The sequence below is a fragment of the Oncorhynchus kisutch genome, unplaced genomic scaffold (assembly GCF_002021735.2).
Source record: "Oncorhynchus kisutch isolate 150728-3 unplaced genomic scaffold, Okis_V2 scaffold904, whole genome shotgun sequence".
Lineage (NCBI taxonomy): Eukaryota > Metazoa > Chordata > Actinopteri > Salmoniformes > Salmonidae > Oncorhynchus > Oncorhynchus kisutch.
Window position 1 is genome coordinate 1 of NW_022262849.1, and position 23,045 is coordinate 23,045.

The following is a 23,045-nucleotide window of genomic DNA, read 5'->3' on the forward strand; positions in this document are numbered from 1 at the left end:
CTAACACCTTAAATAATGTTTACCACCTTAAAAGTAAAATTTCCCTCATTAATCTACCCAATATACATTCAAACTTGACTTCGCCATGTACCTTTGCCCCTGATGCTTGTCCATATACTTTAAAACACTCCCACCCTTTTAAACACTTCCCTCATCTCTAACTGTTATAGTGGTATCATCTGCGTATTGATGAATCAAACTAAAACCTCCTTGTGGAGTCTGTACACAATTTATAATGATCTTTTAAAGAAATGCTGCTAAAGGTTCCTACCGATAAAACAAATAATAAGCTGATAAAGGGCACCCCTGTCTCACAGATCTCTCAAGAATAAAAGAATCAGTTAAACTCCATTACACTTCACCCTACTTTTTGCCTTCTATATAATAATTTTATCCATCCTATTATTCTATTACCAAAACCATATTTATCCATTACCCTAAACATAAAATCATGTTCTACCCTATCAAAGGCTTTATTAAATCTATGCTTAACACTATTCCCCCTATCTTATCATGATTCATTTTATTTATCACATCTCTAATCGTATTAATTGTATCAGCAATTCTCTACCAGGCACACACTATAATTCTGTGTAGGTGCTATAATATCATTTAAAACTTGCTTCATTCTATTTGCCAGTATCTTAGCTAAAATCGTATAATCCGAATTTAATAAACTAATTGGCCCATAATTCTCCAGTTTCAATTTGCTCCCCTTATTTTTATATAAAATCGTTATCAGCCCTGTCACCATAGATTCTGAAACACTATTATTATCCTCCATATATTGATACACTTCCAATAAAATAGGTGCTAAAAAACGTTCATATATTTATAAAATTCTGCAATTATTCCATCCACTCCAGACTCTTATTTACTTGTAACCCTTTATCGCATCTTTAACTTATTCACTGTTATCTTCCCAACACACATTTGTTTATCCTCAACATCAATTTGCACATCCACACTATCCAATATCTCCTTTACACACCCCTCATCCACCTCCCCTTTCTTAAATAAATCCTTATAAATTCTGCTGCATGTTTCTAATATCTCTACATAATCATTGACAACTTCACCCTTTACATTTTCAATCTCTCTAATATATGTTCTCCTCTGTTTATTCTTCTCTAAACCAGAAAAAATGAAGTACATTCTTCTCCCCCTCCAAAAACATACTTTGCCTTACTTCTTTAATTGCAAGCACCCTTACACTTATCTATTTCATAGTTACTCAGTTTTGCTTTTAAATCTAAAAACGTTTCTATTATATGATTAAGTTCACTGTCACACTTCCCATTTCTTCATCCAATCTAGCCCTCAACTCTTTTCTTCTCTTTTCATCTTTCCTCTCTTTTTCCTTGCATATCTTATACTAAAACCTTTTTTTTTCCTTACCTTGTCCCACCATAAACACTTATCATTCTCTTTCCGCTTATCCTCCATTTCACATGCTATCAAAGATTTAATTTGTTTCCCATATTCCTCATCTTCTAAATACCCTGCATTCATACACCATATTCCACCCCTGTTCTTTCCTTATCTAAACCCACTGAACATGTTAAACCTGCATGATCACTAAAAGTTGTAAAACATACTTAATATCTTTCATAAAATTCCTTAAACCTTCTTTTACTAAAACCAGATCTATCCTTGTTTGTTTCAAATCCCCTAAAACCACCTGCCTTCTAGAAAATTCTCTTTTGTCTGGATTTTCCTCTCTCCACATATCAATTATTCCTTTTCTAACATCATCTTCTTTAAAAACCCCCCTAGATACATCACTTCTAAAAATAGCTCCTCTTGTCATATCCAGTCTATCCATTTTAACATTAAAATCCCCAACTACATTACAATTCCCCTCCACACCATTTCCCTAATTCTAAAAATAAATCTTTGCGCTCTATTTCATTATTAGGCGCGGTAAATATTTATAATTCTAAAAACCATACTCATATATTCAAAATCCAAAATTAAAATCCTCCCATTATTATCATTATATATATGTTTCACATTCTCTACCACATCCTTCTTCAATAAAATAGCAACACCACATGAATTACCCCTGCCATTGTTAACAAAAATAAAAAATCTCCATATTTTTTTAACTTCTAAAATACATATATTGTCCCAATGTGTTTCTTGAAGGCATAAAATATCAGAATTCTTCATTTTGACTATTCTTTGAAATTTTTCCATTGTTCTTAAACCATTCGCATTTATTGACATAAAATTAACCATTCCGATAAATAGTAAAAAATAATAAATATTTTCTCATTTACCTCTATCTGTTGTCATGTTTTCTTCCTTTTCTGTCCTTTTTCACCTCCGCCGCCGCTTTCCTCTTCCTGTAGCCTCCCCATTTTCTGTCAATCTGTTCCATGTCATCTGAATCTGAAATTGAAACTTAAACTCTTCTTTCCGGTGCCTGTTGTGCTTCCTGTATCCATTTGTGTCTCCTTTTATTATTGTCAGCATCCCACTCCCCTCCACTTCACCTTCTTCCGAGGCACCCACATAGCCCGAGGTCCCCCCCCAAAATCTGTGAGTCCCCAGTTCCTCCATCCAGCCCACTCCCCTTCTCCTCCTGAAAACTCCCTCTTCTTATTTCTGAGTCCATACTGCTCCCTATTTCGTTCGTCTTCTGTTCGATTTTCTCCCTTCTTGCGTTCTCCGTCTCTCCACCCTCCACCACGTCCTCTCCTCCATCATCTTCTTCTGGTCTCGGTGATACATCAGTCTCCACAAAAAGATCTTGGCTCCTCTCCTCATTCACAACCTCTCCACAGTTGCACTCGTCAGTTCTCATGCGACATCCTTCGCAAAATGCCCTTTCCTTTCCACCTAAACATTCTCTTGCATAATGCCCTTGCTTCCCACACTTATAACATTTTAATTCAGGGCAGTCCTTCAAAATATGACCAGGCTGAATACAAAGCCTACAAACTCTGACCTGCTTATCATGAATAACTCTAAAGTACTCTCCTCCTTCAAGTGTGTCAAACTTTGTAGAGTAAGGCAATGATTTCACAGTGTCAGTAAATTTCACTTTGCAGTATCTCGTGCCATCTGCTATCTCCGTCCCTGGCCAAACTCTCCTCCTGATTTCAGAGACTGCTGATACACCCCAGCTACATAGCTTGGCCAATATAGCGTTGTCTTCCATATACACAGGCAGATTCATGAAAGAGACTATAAGTTCATTGGAAACCATGTCTCTTGCCATAATTCTTGTTTCTTTAATCATAAAGCCATCCATTAAGCGCTCTTTTCCATTTCTCATCGTGACCTCGTACTTTCTTTCTCCTTTTACTCTACATCCCACCACCTCTCCACACACCTCTTTAATTGCACGTAGTAACTCCATCGTCGTGACCCTATCTTCTCCCATCAACTCCACTGCCACCGTAAATTCTTTACCATATTTCATCTCTCCTTCATCTCCATTTTTCTTCCGTTGAGCATTTTCTTTGTCCTTGTCCATTCCATTAGCCATTGCCATGTTGTCTGTCATAGTAAAGAAAATTAACACCCAAAAAACTCTCCCCCAAGCAGCAAAACTGCAAAGGGGGAAAAAACGAACCAAACTTAAACTTGTTCAAATGCAAAAATCTAAATTATACTCCAAAAAACGATGAAAATAACCAAAAAAGCTCTCAAGCAAACAAACACTCACGACTTAATTACCAACACCTGTCAAACTTTCCAAACAGGAAGTGCTCACTCAGGCCGGTGTGGTCGTAAGCGAGAAAATATCTCTTGGTGCACTATATAAAGTCAAAGTGAATCTGATTAACAGCTGTTGCATTTTCACCATTTAGATAAGCATCTTTGTGTCACTCAAAAAGTAGAAGAAATTGCATATACTGTAGCCATAATTTGTAGCACAGATTGTTGGATGAAATACAAACTAACCTTGCTTACTTATTTCAAAGCAAGGGCACATATTTCAGCCTTGTGGGAAAAAACGGACAAAGACAAAGTCTCCCATCCAAGTACTAACCAGGCCCGACCCTGCTTAGCTCAGACGAGATCAGGCGTGCACGAGAAAAACTCATGTGACCACTTGCCGCAATGTTATCTTTCTGGCTCATTTTTCAAAATAAAAGCCTGAAACTATGTCTGAAGACTATTGACACCCTGAGGAAGCGATGGGAAAAGGAATCTGCTTGATATCCCTTTAAATGGAGCAAAGGGAGGCTATGGAACATGGAGTTTTCAAAATAGAAGCCACTTCCTGTTTTGATTTTCCTCAGGGTTTCGCCTGCAATATCAGTTCTGTTATACTCACAGACAATTACCCCACTCTTCCACCAAGGCACCTGCAAGTACTCAGACATTTCTGTGGGGAATGGCCCTTGCTCTCACCCTCCGATCCAACAGATCCCAGATGTGCTCAATGGGATTGAGATCCGGGCTCTTCACTGACCATGGCAGAACACTGATATCCCTGTCTTGCAGGAAATCATGCACAGAACGAGCAGTATGGCAGGTGTCATTGTCATGCTGGAGGGTCATGTCAGGATGAGCCTGCAGGCAGGGTACCACATGAGGGAGGAGGATGTCTTCCCTGTAATACACAGCGTTGAGACTGCCTGCAATGACAACAAGCTTAGTCCGATGATGCTGTGACACACTGCGCCAGACCATGACGGACCCTCCACCTCCAAATCGATCTCGCTCCAGAGTACAGGCCTCTGTGTAATGCTCATTCCTTCAACGATAAATGTAAATCCGACCATCACCCCTGGTGAGACAACACCGCGACTCGTCAGTGAAGAGCACTTTTTGGCAGTCCTGTCTGGTCCAGCGACGGTGGGTTTGTGCCCATAGGTGACGCTGTTGCCGGTGATGTCTAATGAGGACCTGCCTTACAACAGGCCTACAAGCCCTCAGTTCAGCCTCTCAGCTTATTGCGGAAAGTCTGAGCACTGATGTAGGGATTGTGCGTGGGAAACATGGGAAACAGTGCTTAAACCCTTTACAATGAAGATCTGTGAAGTTACTTGGATTTTTACAAATTATCTTTGAAAGACAGGGTCCTAAAAAAGGGGAGTTTATTTTTTTGATGAGTTTATATATATATATATAGTATTTACAAATTCACCACATTTATGATTTTATATGGGAATCAAAAAGCTTTCATGAATGTTCACCATGTGCTGATGTGCTCAGCACTGTCAACAGACCCCATTATGACATCACAATGTAACGGAAGCCTTGCCATGATATCATTGCTGGTTCCATCTGACAAGCAACATTTAATTTCCACTCATTTCAATGATAGATCTCTCACAGAGATAGGTTAAGTTCTTATTTTGAGAGTGTTAATATTTATCATCAATCGAGGGAGAAAATGAAGTTTTGTAAGGCTCATCAGTTTTTCAAACGTTTTTCCAAAAATATCACTGTTTATTTTGTGGTTTCATAGACATACAGTATGCCTACATCCATAAAATCTTTAGCTTACATTTTTTTTATGACACACTGTAGAAACTATTTTGCCTACTTCACTTCTGCTATACATTTCATACTGTACCATTGTGATCCAGGGCTATCAGGAGAGCTACCCAATCCCAGAGGGCCATCGTGGCTTCATCAGTGATGCCAGACTTCTGCAGATGCAGAGAGCTGAGAGAGAGGCCATGGAAGCAAAGCAAAGAAAGATATGTGCTATCCATGAGAATTATGTCCGGACTGCTCTCATCGGGGTTGGCAGCACCTTCGCGCACCACTTCGTCCCCTCTATTCAGTGCATTCCGCGGCCGAAAGCTCCACCAAGGCCTTTGCCACGAAGGCTTGAACACATAGCTCTGGCCCCACTGAAGAACGTGGTGGGGGTGGACGGAGCCCAAGTTCGACCCGGATCTAAACTCTCTGGAGTCCATCCAGGTAAATAAATCATTCAGCAGCATTAGCGTGTGGCCTGTTCCCGTCCCTCCAACTGGAGCTCCCTCCAAGAGGGGCAAGAAGAAGAAGGGCAGGCGGGAGTCGAAGCCCTGAAAGCCCAGTCGGACCAGGGCTGTGCTGACAACAACGGACCCATTGACCTGATGGAGGAGGTGAGGGACATCGAGGCTCACCTGAAGGAGGAGGCCTGGAAGGTAGGATGGACTTAAAATTTATTGTAAATGTGAAAGTTTGCAGTTCAGAATTATACTTGGACCGATAAATTGCCAAAACAATTTATCAACAGAGTTGTTCCATGTCTTAAAATCAAATCAAAATGTATTTGTCACATGTGCCGAACACAACAAGTGTGGCCCTTACCGTGAAACCAACAGTGCAGTTCAAGAAGAGTTAAGAAAATATTTCCCAAATAAACTAAAGTAAAAATTCATAATAATTAAAGTAACACAATGACATAACAATAACGAGGCTAAATACAGGGGGTATCGGTACCAAGTCAGTGTGCGGGGGTACAGGTTAGAAAGGATACTCTCTTTGACAGCATGATAGAATATATCCTAGAATTCTTTTCTGGTCTATACCAAAGGTGGTACATGAGGTGAAGGCCGTGGGCAGGAGAAGTTTGGGCTCGGCCATGTCCACAGGGGAAATAGCCACCAGCTCTCTGGGAAGACTGAGCTCAGTGGATATGAACACCCCTGCTGAGCTCCGTGACTACTTGGATGTTGGGACCCCGGTCAAGTTGCGTGACAGCCCACCCAGGCCTGCCCCCCCCTCCTATCAAGCCCATGAGCAAACTGCCTCGGCCTATAAGGTTCCTTAGCTTGCCAAAGGCTGCCACCGGCTCAGGTCAGTCCCTCTCATGTACTCACACTAATGTAAATTAGACAGGGAGATGAAGCTAGGTAGATTGATAGAAAAACAGTAGGAAGGGAAGAGACACGAATGGCTTTAGCCCAGGGCCACACTTGATTTGCCTGTTTCACAGTGAGATAACCTTTACTCAAGGCTAATTGGACCCTTCTTCTGAGCAGGGAGCGCACCAAAAATATATGTGCTAAATTTAAAATGATATCATAATGAACTAGTGTTAAAAGCTACAAACGGATATGGAAATTAGTAAATACATAAATAAATACATACAGTTCATAGAGAGATAGATGTCTGCTGTCAACCCATAGACAAGATGGCAGCCAGTGAGCCAAAGGGCCAAATAAAGACCCAGGCCAGATTGCAGCCCCTGTCCAACCCAGAGCAGGCCCTGACTAAGACCGTCAAGCTGCTCCACTCTGCCTCCGATGACTGGTGAGCATTCACTAGACAAGACCAATGGAGCTAGGCTAAAGGAAGCACAGTGTAGTGTCCTTGGAAATGTAGATTTGAGCTACAGAGCGTAGAAACTTCTGAATTTAAGAGACCAAAGTCCTAATTGATGAACATCATTATAATGTTTTTGGAAAATGTTGTGGAAAATGCTTACGTTTCTTTCACTGAATTGCAGGGAGAAGAAGATCAAGGGCTTGACCTCTCTCCGTGTGATGGCTCAGAACCACATGGACATACTGATGCCTAAACTCCATGATATCTGCCTTGCCATTATAAATGAGGTAGCTGTATTCATTCACTGCCCTATTCATTCATCTGCACAAATCTGCTACATTTGGAGAACAAGTCAAATTATTGTGTCATGTTTCTGATGTTCGTGGGTTGTTCTGCTCAACATTAATAGCTGGTCCTGTGTGTGTTATTATGATTCAGGTGAAGAACCTGCGCTCTGCAGTGTCCTGTGCTGCCATGGCCACACTGGGTGACATGTACGTCCACCTCCAGAGGGCCATGGATTGTGAGGTGGAGGGGACGGCACGCGTGCTGCTGCACAAAGCCAGCGAGGCCAACGCCTTCATCCGGCAGGGCGCCAACTTTGCCCTGGGTCACATGGTGCAGAGCTGCACCCCTACCCGTGTCATGAATGCCCTGCTGGTCGGTGGGCTGAGGTAAAGAGGGAGAGGGGTCAATTAACACTCACTAAGGGGTAGATCCGGACTTCCACAAATTGTCCCATTATCCAAACCTATATAAAATATATTTTGATTTGTTTAACACTTTTTTCTTACTACATGATTCCAATTGTGCTATTTCATAGTTTTGATGTGTTCACTATTATTGTAAACTGTAAAAAATTGTAAAAATAAAGAAAAACCCTTAAATGAGTAGGTGTGTCCAGACTTTTGACTGGTACTGTATATATTGTGGTAATGCAAATATGGTACAATCCAAGGGTGCAAAGCTTTTGGAGACTTACCCAGAAAGACTCACAGCTTTAATCACTGCCAAAGGTGATTCTAACATGTATTGTGAATACTTACGTGAATTAGATATTTCTGTGTTTCATTTTCAATACATTTGAGGAAAAAAAATGAAACATGTTTTCACTTTGTCATTATGGGGTATTGTCTGCAGTTGGTTGAGATAAAAAAAAAAATTACAACTATAATTTAATTCATTTGGAATTCAGGCTGTAAGAAAACAAAATGAGGAATAAGTTAAGGGGTATGAACACTTTCTGAAGGCACTGTATATCTGCAAGAAAGTGATAAATGAGCGACTCTTTGAAAGGGGGTCATATATACATTGCCTTATAATTTTTTTTAAAAGCTATCATGCTATAATCGGCATTGTTTCTCAGACCAAATCTTCATTCTGGTTTAAACAAAGCAATCTGATCATGCTCCAGTAATTACACGCTACAGGGATTTTTTTTTTTAAATGGCTTCTGCAAAGCACATCCACACGTCCAATCAACATCCACACATTGATTTCATTCTTCGGGTCTTTATTCAAACACAAACATACTTGGAATAAAATGGGGTCAAGTTTGGACGGTCGTAAATATGCAAATAGGCAATATTGTAAATTTCAGGTCCATGGACAGCAGCAATATCGGCATAGTGATATCTGTCATCCAGCACCACATAACAGTAGACAGCAGCCATCTCATGTGAAGTTGGCACTGGGGAAATCCCATGTAATGAGAAGCGAGGCCAAGGAGGCAAAAAGACTGAAGGACAAGACTCCCACAAGAACTCTATGCTAAACTGTTCTGCCACATTCATTTACATTTACATACATCTTTAGATTTGTAAGTAATAGGGAATACATCTGCAAATAATTTAAACTGTTTATTCAAACTACACTGTACAGCTTTTGTGTGTCTGTGCATCGTAGGTACAACTGTAAGCAATTCCGTTCTCAAATGTCTGTTTAATGTGAGAAACAACATGAAAAACACCTGTTAGACCATTACAATGCGGACTGTCGTGCATTTTTACTATTACCAACAAGACAACGAAGTGATACGTGTCATGGAGACTTATAACGGATACTTTCCAAACCTCAAAAGTTCCTTCGCTGAGTGATATTGTTTACTACACTATTATGCATACAATCCAAGTCATACATTTATTGTCATTCATACTCTTATTTTTAACCAAATATCATTGCAAAAGTGTTCATTGTGTCAATTCAGAGCTCGGAAATATTGGAATAATGTGATTAAGGGGACTGACACTCAAGGCACACAACAGGATAACACAACAACCACATTTTCAATTGACAATCATTGCTTTAAATGGATGTGGTCGATTGTTTATATATGCCTACACAAATCTATGTATTTAACTTGTAAACCAAGGTTGGATTAGTTGGTCTGTTCTAATTGCAGCATATTGGACGACTCCACCATCATTGATCATTCGCGACTTTAAGTCATTCCTGTTATCTCTAGAGCATCCCGTATATCTATAGCGCCGCATTACTTCCCCATCTTACCATGGATAGGGTTTGGTGCATTCCGGAGTTCATTTATGGTCCCACAAAGGTAATCTTAGGAGAAATGCATTTTAGCATACTGTAAATGCCTGTGCATAATGTGCATAACAGAGCATCATTATTTTCATTATCTTCCAAGGAATTCTGTAGAAGCAGCCTTTATTTTCATACTCTGCAGGCCTGCTGGGAGGAAACATATTACAATAAACAGGTAAGATTCATCCCACAAAAACATAAACAACAGAAAGAGAGTTGTATTTCAAGACAGTTTAGAGAAGGTGGTCATGAGAGTTCTTAATATCACTTGCAAATTGTGAGGCATGAGCAGTTGTGAAATGTTGCGAGAGGCCCTTCTGAAAGAACATGATATGAATGAACATACAATAAAGTAATTTTTTTAAGTATATTGTAAGGCTTGAGACAATTGAGACATGGATTGTGTATGTGTGCCATTCAGAGGGTGAATGGGCAAGACAAAATATTTACATGCCTTTCAACGGTGCATGGTAGTAGGTGCCAGGGGTACCCGTTTGTGTCAAGAACTGCAACGCTGCTGGGTTTTTTACGCTCAACAGTTTCCCATGTGTATCAAGAATGGTCCACCACTCAAAAGACATACAGCCAACTTGACACAACTGTGGGAAGCATTGGAGTCAACATGGGCCAGCATCCCTGTGAATGTTTTGTACACTCAGTACATTAATAGTATTGGTACGTGTTCTTGCCGTAACCTGTAAAGCTGGCGCAGCCTGCGAGGCAGGGGGAGGTGTAGGTGATGCCGTTGTCTGAACACTCAGGGTCCCACTCCCCAGCCAAGCAGGAGCAGTCTCTGTTACACTCTGACAACAGGCTGCCATCGTACACCAGGGGACCTGGGGGACAGAGAAAATGGCTGGTAATAATGATGTTTAAATAATTGTTGCTGAACTATCATTGACACAGGCACAGTGACAAAACAGCCAGGAATCCTGGCTCAGTAACAACCATACTGAATATTCCCACAAGAGGGAGCCCCGGCACAAGCCCATGTGTGTTTTGGTCTAGCTCTCCCTCATATTCCACTGATCAAAACGTTTGTTTTTATCAACCCACCAACCAACCAATCAGATGTCATATTTACCCGTTGTAGGACACGGTCAGACCAGCCACCTGAACGTTGTCACACTTAGTGCCAGACAGCAGAGGGAGGAGGAGGTAGGCCATGAAGGAGGTGACGAAAGACAGCTAGGCTCCAGACACAACGCCAAGCTTATACCTCTTCATCACTAGACCTCCCAGGAATATCCCCACTGCACCCACAGGCAGGTTAAACTCACCTGGAAAAGTTATACTCACACGTCTTTAGTGCTACCAGTGTGCTGGAGTTTCATTTCCACTCATGTTCAACAAACCTACAGGGGATGGGAGAGAACAAAAAAAGTGTATTTAATGCCATTCAACATCAGTGCTGACAGGAGGGAACATTTCAGTTGGAGCATGTCCAGGTTTCTATGGCTTCGTTGAGACAGGCAGCCCAATTCAGTCATTGTTTTGAGTAATTGTTGTAACTTTAATGTGTTCATGTTTAAGTTAATTCATTGAGCTGTAATTAAAGATATTTCTTTACAGTTATTTACATATGTAATTGTATTGGTTAGTATTGAATTACGCTTTTGACTGCAAGTTCCAGAATGCCTTGCGACAGGAATGAGAGCGAGAACGCGCCAGTTATGTGCAGGTGCAAAGTGATTAAGCTGACCTTTCCGCTAGCGTCTTACCTGCATTGCTCTGTAGAATCTAAAGTTCTTAAATGTAACGTGAACAAGTAATATTACTAAAAGAAGCGTTCATATTCACCCCGACGTCCCGAGTCATTACTTTGAAGACAGTTATTCTAAAAGTAATTGCTCTTTTGACCAATCAGATATGCTCTGAAAAAGAGCTGATGCGAAAATATCTAACGTGATAATTTCCCATCATTATTCAACAGGCTAATGGGTCTCCAGTTGTCTATATAAAGAGTATCCTTATTAAGTTTGGGAATCAAAGTAATTACACCTTGTTTTAAGGATGCCAGGAACTCCCCATTTTCTATTGATTCTTGAAACATAGCAAGAATGAAAGGAATCAATTTATCATTGAATGCTTTATAAAACTCGCTTATTAAACCATCATTTCCAGGGGACCTATTGTCCTTAAGGCTTTTAATACAGTCTTTTATCTCAATTTCAGATAACTCGTCATCACAAAAATCCCTGAAATCATTATCTATCTTCTTAGCAATGTTTGCAACACGTCATGCTCTTTTCAACTGAGCTACGAAGGAGCACGTCGACGTCACTAGAATGATGACAAGCAATTTTAAGGGATTCTAAAGGGAATCAGAATTCCAAACTAATTTCTATGGCAACACAGTTGTCAATTTTGTAAACAATCATTTTCGAACGTGTGTTGCCAAGAGACATCTAACCGACGTTCTATGGAACGTTTTCGGTGCGAAAACAACAACTTTGCTGCTGACAACAAACTTGTTTGATTTTTGAGACCTGAGAACAATCGACTGGAAAATGCCTGGGTGCTTTTCAAGACTGGCGGAGAGAGTGCGTGGACGTCGGCGGCCTACTGCGTCGACAGGTTGTTCAAATTCATTTGTGGCTTGTTTTTCTTGTCTTTTTCTGTTTTGCAGGGTTCGTGATCGTCGACAGGTGGACAGCGACTGCGACTTCGAAGAGGGTATGTGGAGTTTACAACTCTTATTTTACTACATTTAACAATGTCATTATAATTTGCGAAATGTTGTGTATTTCTATCATTCAGACTTGGCAAAAATGCTAGTGCTCGAGATGTTGTAGCTTGCTAGCTAACATTAACTTTAGTAACTGTTGCTAAGCAATCAACTTTTGCTACCTAGCTAGCTAATATTAGCAATCTTGCTATTTTTTTAAATGTCCTAACAATAGTTTATTTTATATTCCAATGTTCCTCATTTTAGAAACAACTGTCCTGGATGAGGTCCAGTTGGATGTGCCATTGGATGATGTGCTAGATGTTCCACAGCTGCCAGTCCTCCTTGATGTCCAGAATGCTGCTATCATCCTTGAGGATGTGCCAGATGTGCAGACTATCCTTGAGGTACAATTTTCTGAAAGTTTGGGGTTTTATGTTTGAAAAATATCCCAGATATTCAAGTTGTATCTCTTTAACATGAAACAAAACTCTTGTCTGCTTTCTGCTTTAGGAGGCCACTGTTATTTGGCAGTTGATTCCGATTAGGTTCAGCCCCCAGTACTGTGGGCCTGTTGTGATCAGGGTAAGAGACCCCCCCCCCCCCCCCCACACACACACACACACACACACACACACAGTCACCACATCACTGTTACAATGTTTACTGTTTCCAACATGAATGTATTGTAATGTGCAGAACAATGCCGGTCCGGTGGTTAAAGCTTGGAGAACTTTCCAGTTCATCAGCCCCATCATCACCTACATGCGTGGGGGATCCCAGGTATGTGTCTTTGTAACAACCTAATCATAATCTATATTGTCAGTCATTTGATCTTGATGGAAATGTGTCACAGCAATTGCCGAAGTGGTTTTGTTGATGTTGTCTTGTTGTTTATCTCAACAGCAGGTGGTGGTGAGGATGCACCACGTGAGTAGGGTGAGAGGCCTGGAGACTCAACTGGTGTGGGCCATCTCCAAGGAGACAGCCAGGCTTAGTCCAGAGGGCATCCCCTACTGTGCCACCAAAGTGCAGTCCATCACTTGGATCCAGGTAAGATGTAAATACTACTGAAACAGTAGTAGATTAGGCTTTTCTTCACTTATTCCATTTGGCCTTAATATGTATTCTCTCTTTGTCAGCGTGTGGCTGGCAGGGTGACCCACTATGCGTCTCACCTCCGCCACGAGACGTCTGTGGACGTGACGCTTGGCTGCTACCAGGTAAATAAACGATTTCTTATGTATATAGACTAGACATTACTGGGCATTTTTGCATTCGATTTGGTGTGTTTTCTAATAACGTGTGTGTGTGTGGTAAACCGGTGTGCTGTGTGTGTTTTGAGCAGCAGACTGATGTCTCAGTGGTGTACGCCACTCTCCACATGGGGCTGGACGGGCTTCTCTCCTCTTCAGCGTGGTCGGAGGCTGCCTCCTTCTCTACTCCCACCACTCAGCAGTTCACTGACCCAGAGCCTGAGGGCCACAACTGCTATGAGGTCAGACGTTACACACACATACTATTGACTAGGAGCATTAAGATCCTTCCATTGACCGATTGTTTGTTATGTCATTGCACTGGTCACTGATTTTGAATGCTTGTTTTGTTGTCGTAGGGCTGGGAGGAGGACCTGCTGCCTGAGGAGAGGGAGGTTCCTCTGCTAAAGTGAGTTCCTCTAAATGTCTGTGTAGTCTGAGCTTGTCAAATGCTGAAGGATAGTGGTCATAATGCTGTTATCCCCCATTGACTAATGGTTGACATGCTTCATTCCCTCCCTTTCACAGCCTCTACCTTACCACCAAGAGAGTGGAGGACATCGCCCTGAGGCTCGTCTCCTTGCGCCAGGCCTTCACTGTGAGTGGACCCACTGTTCTTTTTGTCTCTGTGACTTCTTGTTCTGTCTCCAAGAGGAAGAGGTCTCACCCTAACTCTTCCCTCTTCCCTAGACCCTGCTTGGTTCCACCCTGAGCAGGAACCATCTGTTTGTGGCGGGAAAGGTCCTCCTGGGCGGCCTTGTTCAGGCCAACCACATGGTAACTCACTAACTCATTCTCTTTCAAGGGAAAGAGAGCGTCCCTGAGGGGAAATGTGTTCTGTTCACTAAGATGCTCTTTTCTTTGTCATAGGACGAGGCCAAATTCATCCGTACCTATAATGACTTTGTGGACTACCTGAGTGACCCCTCCAAGCGGAATGACATTGAGAGGGAGCTGGCTGAGGCAAAGGTGAGTTCATTAACTCTTTCAAGTCTCACTGAGTTCTTCCACATGCATGTCTTTTATACATCACAGTAGCTGATATTTATGAAATCATTCCTATTTTCTCCAAACGTGTTTTCTTGTCCTAGATCCATCATGTGAACATGATAGATGTCCTCTTTGAGCTGGTGCTGTTTGGGATGATGACAGCTCAGAAGTCCCTGATGGTGGTAACTAGCATCTCACTGGAACATGTTTTGATATCGCTCTATTAGCAGTTTCACTTAAATTCCTCATCTCTTCTCTTATCTTTTCTCCTCCTTTGTTTCCTTTAGCACCCTGGTGGGTTTGTGGAGCGTCTGTATGCTCTCCTGTACTCCTTCCTGCCCACTGCTGCCAACATGGAGCCAGAGGCTGATAGAATCCTACTGCTGCTCAATGTAAGAGTCAAGAGGTTACTTCCTGTTTACTTCCATATTCTTAGTGTACTTCCTTTTGACTTCCTTATTCATGGTTAACCAGGTTTCAATGCCATTTTAGGGGGAGTATTTCTAATTGTCTCTCTCCTCTTGATAAGCTAGTAACTCAGAGCCATTTTCTATGTGTTGTGTGGTGTTCTCTTCAGAGCGGACTGATGGCTCTGCTAGATGACATGTTTGGCCAGCAGCTGGCCTGGTATTTTAACTCCGAGTCTCTGGTCACTGAGCTCTCCAGCCTCCTGGAGTACCACTTGGAGAACCTCATGGCCAGCATGTAGTCCTACTGCAGGGACCATACTCCTTTCTCCTTCTCTCTCTCTTTTGAAGGAATTGAGGACTTGAAGTGCTTTGTTGAACCCTGATTAGTTAACACCCATTAATTTAATGTATTCTCTTGTTTTCTCTCCCCACAGGATTATTGTGACACTTTGCCACCCAACAGGGATCTAGACACCAATGCACTACATTACTTTGCACTGAATTTGACATTTTAAAATAAAATAAGTTGTAGTTCAAAAACATTTTTGTTTCTGTCTTTTCATCTATTTGATTTATGACCATTTACTCTTCCTGGAGGTATAACTTCTCACTATCCCTACATTAACAGTCTGCCATTGTAGACTCCGGTAACTTCGGTATCTTAGTTTTTTTATATTTGCCATTAATGTCTGAACCATTTCCCGTCTTTCCCACTGAAACCGTAATGTTAGCGTTCATGTGAGAGGGTGTAGTAGTGCATACTGACCACTAGTTGGATCATAGTGTGGATGGTGGAGTTTATGCAGGAACACAGAGGGTAGAGGCATTCTCCATCACAGTAGAAGGCAGAGTAACCCGTAGGAGCCAAAACCCAGTCCTAATGGAGAGAAATACCATAGAAATCGAATGACAAGATTAGATGAATGACTAGAACAGACTCTTTCTATGATAAAGAATGCAATGAACATACTCTACAATGCACATTCTACACAAATGCCTTGCTTCCCTAGAATACTAACTGTCTGTTACAGCAAATAAGGTGGTACAATGTTAGCTCATGATTATCTATTCAGTACAATGAGCAGTTAAGAGAGATGGAATCTCACCTTCTAGCCTTGTTCACTGAATCTCACAGATAATTCATGTCTCCTACAAGCATGACGCCCACTGATGATATGGCTGTGATCTGAAAGGGACCAAAAAATATGTTATGAACCAGGAAAGACTAATGTACACTTTGGATGCATTGGGTTTGAAATGAAATGTAAACGTAACTTAAGTCATTTTGTAATTTGCATGAACTATCCCTTTAAACTGTGTATAAAATAAGTTGAACTACAAGATGAAAAACCAGTGTTGTCCCCTGACCTTGTATGTATACTGGGCAAGGGCAGATCGTATTTGGGCTTCTTATGGGGTTTGGGTTTCAGGGCGACAGGGGGACTGGTTGGCCCTGAAGAAGTTGGTTAGATGAGTACTTGAAGGCTTATATCTATATTTTGGAATATTGGATTTTAATTTCGGGAGGCTTTCATCATGGAAAAGGGACCAGACCACTTTTTTTGTTAGTTAACCTAAACGAATCACCACCCTCTATAGAATAACAACAGTGACAACAGTTGACTGCTATTTAAGTAATAATTTGACTGTCAAATCCATTTATTGGTGTGTGGCCATTGACTTTTATGGAGAGGCCGCCCCACATTTTCTGTGCCATTTCCTGGGCATTTCATTAACTCCACGTTCTAAGTTCTGCACATCCCAGCGCTTGGAAAAATCAATGGTACAAGACCTAAGATATTGATCTTTTAGGAGGTGCGTAATGGGCTGCAGGGAAGTCAGGCGTAGGAGAGCAGAACTGGGTTATAACCGGAGCAGTTTAATGAGGAGAAAACCAACAGCACCCAGAACAACAAAATATGGGTTGAAATAACCCATCGCAAACCAGTCTGAAGTGCACATACACTTTACAACAAACAATTCCACACACAGACATGGGGGGGAACAGAGGGTTATATACACGTCAAGCAATGAGGAAATGTAAACCAGGTGTGTGGGAAAACAAGACAAAACAAATGGAAAATGAAAGGTGGATCGGCGATTGCTAGAAGACCGGTGAAGTCTACCGCCGAACGATGCCTGAACAAGGAAAGGAACCGACTTCGGGGGAAGTCGTGACAGTACCCCCCCCCCCCCCCCCCCCCCTTGACGCGGGGCTCCAGCAGCGCACCAACACCAACCTTGGGGACCACCCAGAGGGCGAGGTGCAGGGCGATCCGAACGGAGACAGTGGAAATCCTGCAGAATTTAATTGTCCAACACGTCCTCCACCAGAACCCAGCATGCCTCCTATGGACCGTGCCCCTTCCACTCCACAAGTTACTGAAGGCCCCTCGCCCGATGCCTCGAATCCTCGATGTCCAGAGGGGGCAGAGGAACCTCCCGCACCTCAGACTCCTGGAGCGGACCAGCCACCACCAGCCTGAAGTGACACACATGATTGAGGGGTTAATACGGTAATCGGGTGGGAGCTGTAACCTGTAACACACCTCGTTCAGTCTCCTCAGGACATTAAATGGCCCCACAAACCGCGGACCCAGCTTTCGGTAGGGCAGGCAGAGGGGCAGGTTTCGGGTCGAGAGCCACACCCAGTCTAGTAATGAGGGAATGTAAACCAGGTGTGTGTACAATCAAGACAAAACAAATGGAAAAAGAAACGTAGATCGGTGGTAGCTAGAAAGCTTGTGACAATGACCGCTGAACGCGGAATCTGAGAGCCAGATTCATCATAACGCTTCATGGTTTTTGCGACTGCACTACAAGAATCTTTCAAAGTTCTTGAAATGTTCCTTATTGACTGACCTTCATGTCTTAAGTAACGATGGACTGTTGTTTCTCTTTGCTTATTTGAGACTTGGTCTTTTACCAAATAGGGATATCTTCTGTAAACCATCCCTTCCTTGTCTCAACACAACCTATTGGCCCAAACGCTTTAAGAAGGAAAGAAATTCCACAAATTAACTTTTAAGAAGGTACACCTGTTAATTGAAATGCATTCCAGGTGACTAGCTCATGAACAGGTTTGAGAGAATGCCAAAAGTGTGCAAAGTGGTCAAGGAGAAGGATGGCTACTTTTTTGCTTACTACATGATTCCAATTGTGCTCTTTCATAGTTTTGATGTCTTCACTATTATTCTAAAATGTAAAAAATTGTAAAAAGAAAGAAAAACCCTTAAATGAGTAGGTGTGTCCAGACTTTTCTGATTTAAACAAAGCAATCTGATCATGCTCCAGTAAAATACACGCTACAGGGAATGCAAAAAAATGGCTTCTGCAAAGCACATATACATTGTCCAATCAACATCCACACATTGATTTCATTCTTCGGGTCTTTAGTTAAACACAAACACATTTGGAATAAAATGCTCTTTCAGTGTTTTGTTGCAGGTTGTGCAATGTTCAGAAGTGTGTGAGAAATTAGCATCAATGTGTGTGTTTGTGTGTGGGGTCAAGTTTGGACGGTCGTACATATGCAAATAGCCTTGTTTGTATATTTCAGGACCATGGACAGCAGTAATATTGGCATAGCGATTTCTGTCATTCAGCACCACATGACAGTAGACAGCGGCCATCTCATGTGAAGTTGGCACTGGGGAAATCCCATGTAATGAGAAACGAGGCCAAGGAGGAAAAAAGACTGAAGGAGAAGACTCCCACAAGAACTCTATGCTAAACTGTTCTGCCACATTCATTTCAAATGTTACATCTTTCGATTTGTAAATGATAGGGAATACATCTACAAATAATTGAAACTGACCACTCAAACTACACTGTAGAGCTTTAGCGTGTCTGTGCATTATTTATACACAAAAGCCCTTTTACCAAATTCAGTTCGGACATTTGGAACAGTTAGCAGGATAAAGTCCAGCGAACGAAGAGAGTACCCACCACATTTCTGAACAATAAAAATGCCCAAATAAAAAGGTAGTAAACCCAAGCTGGCTTTGTAAATAAAAGTATACCAGTGACTGAGCCTACAAGTTACTAGAGAAGGCCAGCCAACCCTGGTATACAAAGTGTAGTGGTGCGTAAGGGTTTTGCAGTTTAAAATAAATCTCAAAGTGCCATGGTAAAGGGTGTCAATTGATCTCAAACACTGAGCGGAAGCATTCATATATAAAATATCCCCATAGTCTAGTAAAGGCATAAATGTAGATGATACTAGCCTCCTTCTGGATTCAAAAGATAAACAGGCCTTATTCCTAAAATAAAATCCCAATTTCAGCTTCAATTATTTTGTAAGTTGTTGAATATGCAATTTAAGAGAGGCCGTCATCAATTAAAATTGCAAGATATTTATATGAGGTTACAACCTCAATCTCTTTGCCCTGACAGGTGGTAATAGGTGAAAGATTTAGAGGTCTACTTCTTGCATTAGAAAACACCATTTGTTTAGTTTTGTCAGTATTGAGGATAAGCTTCCATTGACACAAGGTATGTTGAACAGTATAAAAAGCAGTTTGCAAGTTCTGGAAAGCTTTTGTAAGAGACGAGGCACAACAGTAAATAACAGTATCATCAGCATAAAAATGAAGTTGCGCATTTTGGACATTTTTTGTCTAAATCATTTATATAAATAGTGAATAAGAGAGGACCAAGTACAGAGCCTTGGGGCACACCATTAAAGACAGACTATTTAACAGACATAAGCCCATCAAATTGAGTGCACTGAGTTCTATCAGACAGATAGTTAGCAAACCATGCAACTGCATGCTCTGAAAGACCTACACTCGACAATCCCTGCCTTAGTATAGCATGATCAACTGTATCAAAAGCCTTACAGAAATCAATAAAAAGTGAGACACAGTGCTGTTTTTTGTCAAGGGCTTCAGTGATATCATTTACAACCTTCATGGCTGCTGTAATTGTGCTATGCTTCTTCCTGAAGCCCGATTGGTACATTAATAAAATAGAGTTAGTAAATAAAAACTCATTTAGCTGTTCACTCACAAGGGGTTCAAGTATTTTCCCCAGGGGTGACAGCTTTGAGATTGGCTTATAATTATTTAAAATAGTTGGATCTCCCCCTTTTAAAAGTGGTAGGACAAATGCTGATTTCCAGATCTTTGGAATTTCATTACATTCCAGGGTTAGATTGAACAGATATGTAAGTGGTTCAGCTATGAAATCAGCTGCCAAATTTAAAAAGCAGGGATCCAAAAGATCAGGACCTGCAGGCTTTCTCTGATCTAAGGATTTCTGGGGTTTATGTACCACCTGCACTGAGAATGGCAAAAAGCTCAAAGTTTGACCAGCTCTCACTGGTTCATCCACACAGGGTTGTACAGAGACAGAGGACACTGAATCAAACAGCCTACCAGATGATACAAAGTAACTCATTGAAACAATTCAGCATTTCAGTTTTGTCATATTCAGCAACTTAGTCCTTCAAAACACATGACGGTAATTCATTAACATTACTGTTACCAGACATAGACTTAATAGCCTTCCAAAACTTTCTAGGGTCTGTAACGATTGTCGTCGGGAGAAGGAGAAGAGGACCGCGTGGTCATAGAGACAGTAGATCTAGCTGGCCTGACATAATATAATAGACACAGTTGATCTAGCTGGTCTGTCATAATATAATAGAGACAGTATATCCACCTGGTCTGTCATAATATAATAGAGACAGTAGATCTAGCTGATCTGTCATAATACAATAGAGACAGTAGATCTAGCTCGTCTGTCATAATATAATAGAGACAGTAGATCAAGCAGGTCTGTCATAATACAATAAAGACAGTAGATCTAGCTGGTCTGTCATAATATAATAGAGACATTAGATTTAGCTGGTCTGTCATAATACAATAAAGACAGAAGATCTAGCTGGTCTGTCATAATATAATAGACACAGTTGATCTAGCTGGTCTGTCATAATATAATAGAGACAGTATATCCACCTGGTCTGTCATAATATAATAGAGACAGTAGATCTAGCTGATCTGTCATAATATAATAGAGACAGTAGATCTAGCTGGTCTGTCATAATATAATAGAGACAGTTCATCCACACAGGGTTGTACAGAGACAGAGGACACTGAATCAAACAGCCTACCAGATGATACAAAGTAACTCATTGAAACAATTCAGCATTTCAGTTTTGTCATATTCAGCAACAGAGTCCTTCAAAACACATGACGGTAATTCATTAACATTACTGTTACCAGACATAGACTTAATAGCCTTCCAAAACTTTCTAGGGTCTGTAACGATTGTCGTCGGCAGAAGGAGAAGAGGACCGCGTGGTAAGTATTCATAATACTTTTAATAAATACGAATACTTGAACAAAACAACAACACAACAAATGAACAGTTCTGCAAGGTACAATACACACAAAACAACTACCCACAACCCATAGTGGGAAAACAGGCTGCATAAGTATGGTTCTCAATCAGAGACAACAATTGACAGCTGCCTCTGATTGGGAACCATACCAGGCCAAACACATAGAAATCTAACACACAGAACAAAACATAGAATGCCCACCCCAACTCACGCCCTGACCAAACTAAAATAGAGACATAAAAAAATTAACTAAGGTCAGGACATGACAAGTACCAATCAAGATCATTTCACTGTAAAGAAGTTTAGACATAAGGTGTGTCAAAGAAGAAAATGCATCATCGAGAATACAGGGGGGTCTATAACAGCCAATCACAGTTATAGAGAGTTATAGAGAGACCCTTTGAAACGTCAATATTCAAAGCAAGAAATTCCAAATGTTTACATATAGTTTCAGACTTTGCCACACTTACAGGGAATTGTAGTATTTACATATATAGCCACACCCCCACCTTTCTTAAAACGATCAGTGCGATCAACATTGTAACCACAAAAACAGACTTGCTGAGCCAGGTTTCAGAAAACACAATTACATCAGCATCAGTTGATTTAGCCCAAATCCTAACCCCATCAATTTTTGACAACAGGCTGCGTACATTTAAATGAAAAATACCAAAACCAGATCTTGATTTAAAATCAGAGGGGGTTTGGAGACATTGTATATCAGGGCCAGGGTTAGGTTGCACGTTACCTGATATCAACAAAAGAAGAATAACTAGGCACCTCGGTTTAATAACATTGTACAGCTTCTCTTTTTTAAGAGACCTACCGCAAGCGAATTCTACAAGTGAGTTTCCAGACAATACAAAACAGTCATTTAAAACCATTAGACCTTGGTAGTGACACAAATTTGTACTGTTCACATCATGCCACAAATTCATCGGCACTTGGACGAGTGGACCGAGTGAAAAAGAGCGAGTTCCTGCAGACAAAATGTCTAATGGACGGGAGAGCACATTGTCAGATGTCCTCACCCAGCAGCAATGTTCGTTTTCTCCAGAGTTCAGTAAAGTCAGTGCAAGGTGCAATATACACAAAATGGTAATTTTCTCTGACAAATGTAAAAAAAATAGAGACCAAAGAATGTAAGGGGAGGACAGCTGTATGTATGAGTCTGAATGTGAGTATTTGCGCGTGTGAGTAGATTGGGTGTTGAAGTCGTAGGTACAACTGTAAGCAATTCCGTTCTCAAATGTCTGTTTAATGTGAGAAACAACATGAAAAACACCTGTTAGACCATTACAATGCGGACTGTCATGCATTTTTACTATTACCAACAAGACAACGAAGTGATACGTGTCATGGAGACTTATAACGGAGACTTTCCAAACACCAAAAGTTCCCGCGCTGAGCGATACTGTTTACTACACTATTATGCATACAATCCAAATCATACGTTTATTGTCATTCATACTCTTATTTTTAACCGAATATCTTTGCAAAGGTGTTCCTTGTGTCAATTCAGAGCTTGGAAATATTGTAATAATGTGCTTAAGAGGATAACAGGATAACACAACAACCACATTTTCAATTGACAATCATTG

At 41.1% G+C, this 23,045-nt stretch overlaps 1 protein-coding gene across 1 annotated transcript; it reads left to right on the plus strand.

Moving 5' to 3' along the window:
- The first annotated feature begins 7,426 nt into the window (after positions 1 to 7,426).
- Positions 7,427 to 7,997, plus strand: LOC116363041 (TOG array regulator of axonemal microtubules protein 1-like). The gene is made up of 2 exons (XM_031816959.1): positions 7,427 to 7,517; positions 7,669 to 7,997. Exons 1-2 carry the CDS (start codon positions 7,449 to 7,451, stop codon positions 7,906 to 7,908), a joined length of 309 nt encoding a protein of 102 aa, XP_031672819.1. The 5' UTR covers positions 7,427 to 7,448; the 3' UTR covers positions 7,909 to 7,997.
- Positions 7,998 to 23,045: the final 15,048 nt, after the last annotated feature.

Excerpts from the sequence above, each read along its gene's own strand:
- LOC116363041 (XM_031816959.1), top strand. The coding sequence starts at position 7,449 with ATGGCTCAGAACCACATGGACATACTGATGCCTAAACTCCATGATATC. Across the intron at positions 7,518-7,668 it reads GCCTTGCCATTATAAATGAG|GTGAAGAACCTGCGCTCTGC; the intron begins GTAGCTGTATTC and ends ATTATGATTCAG.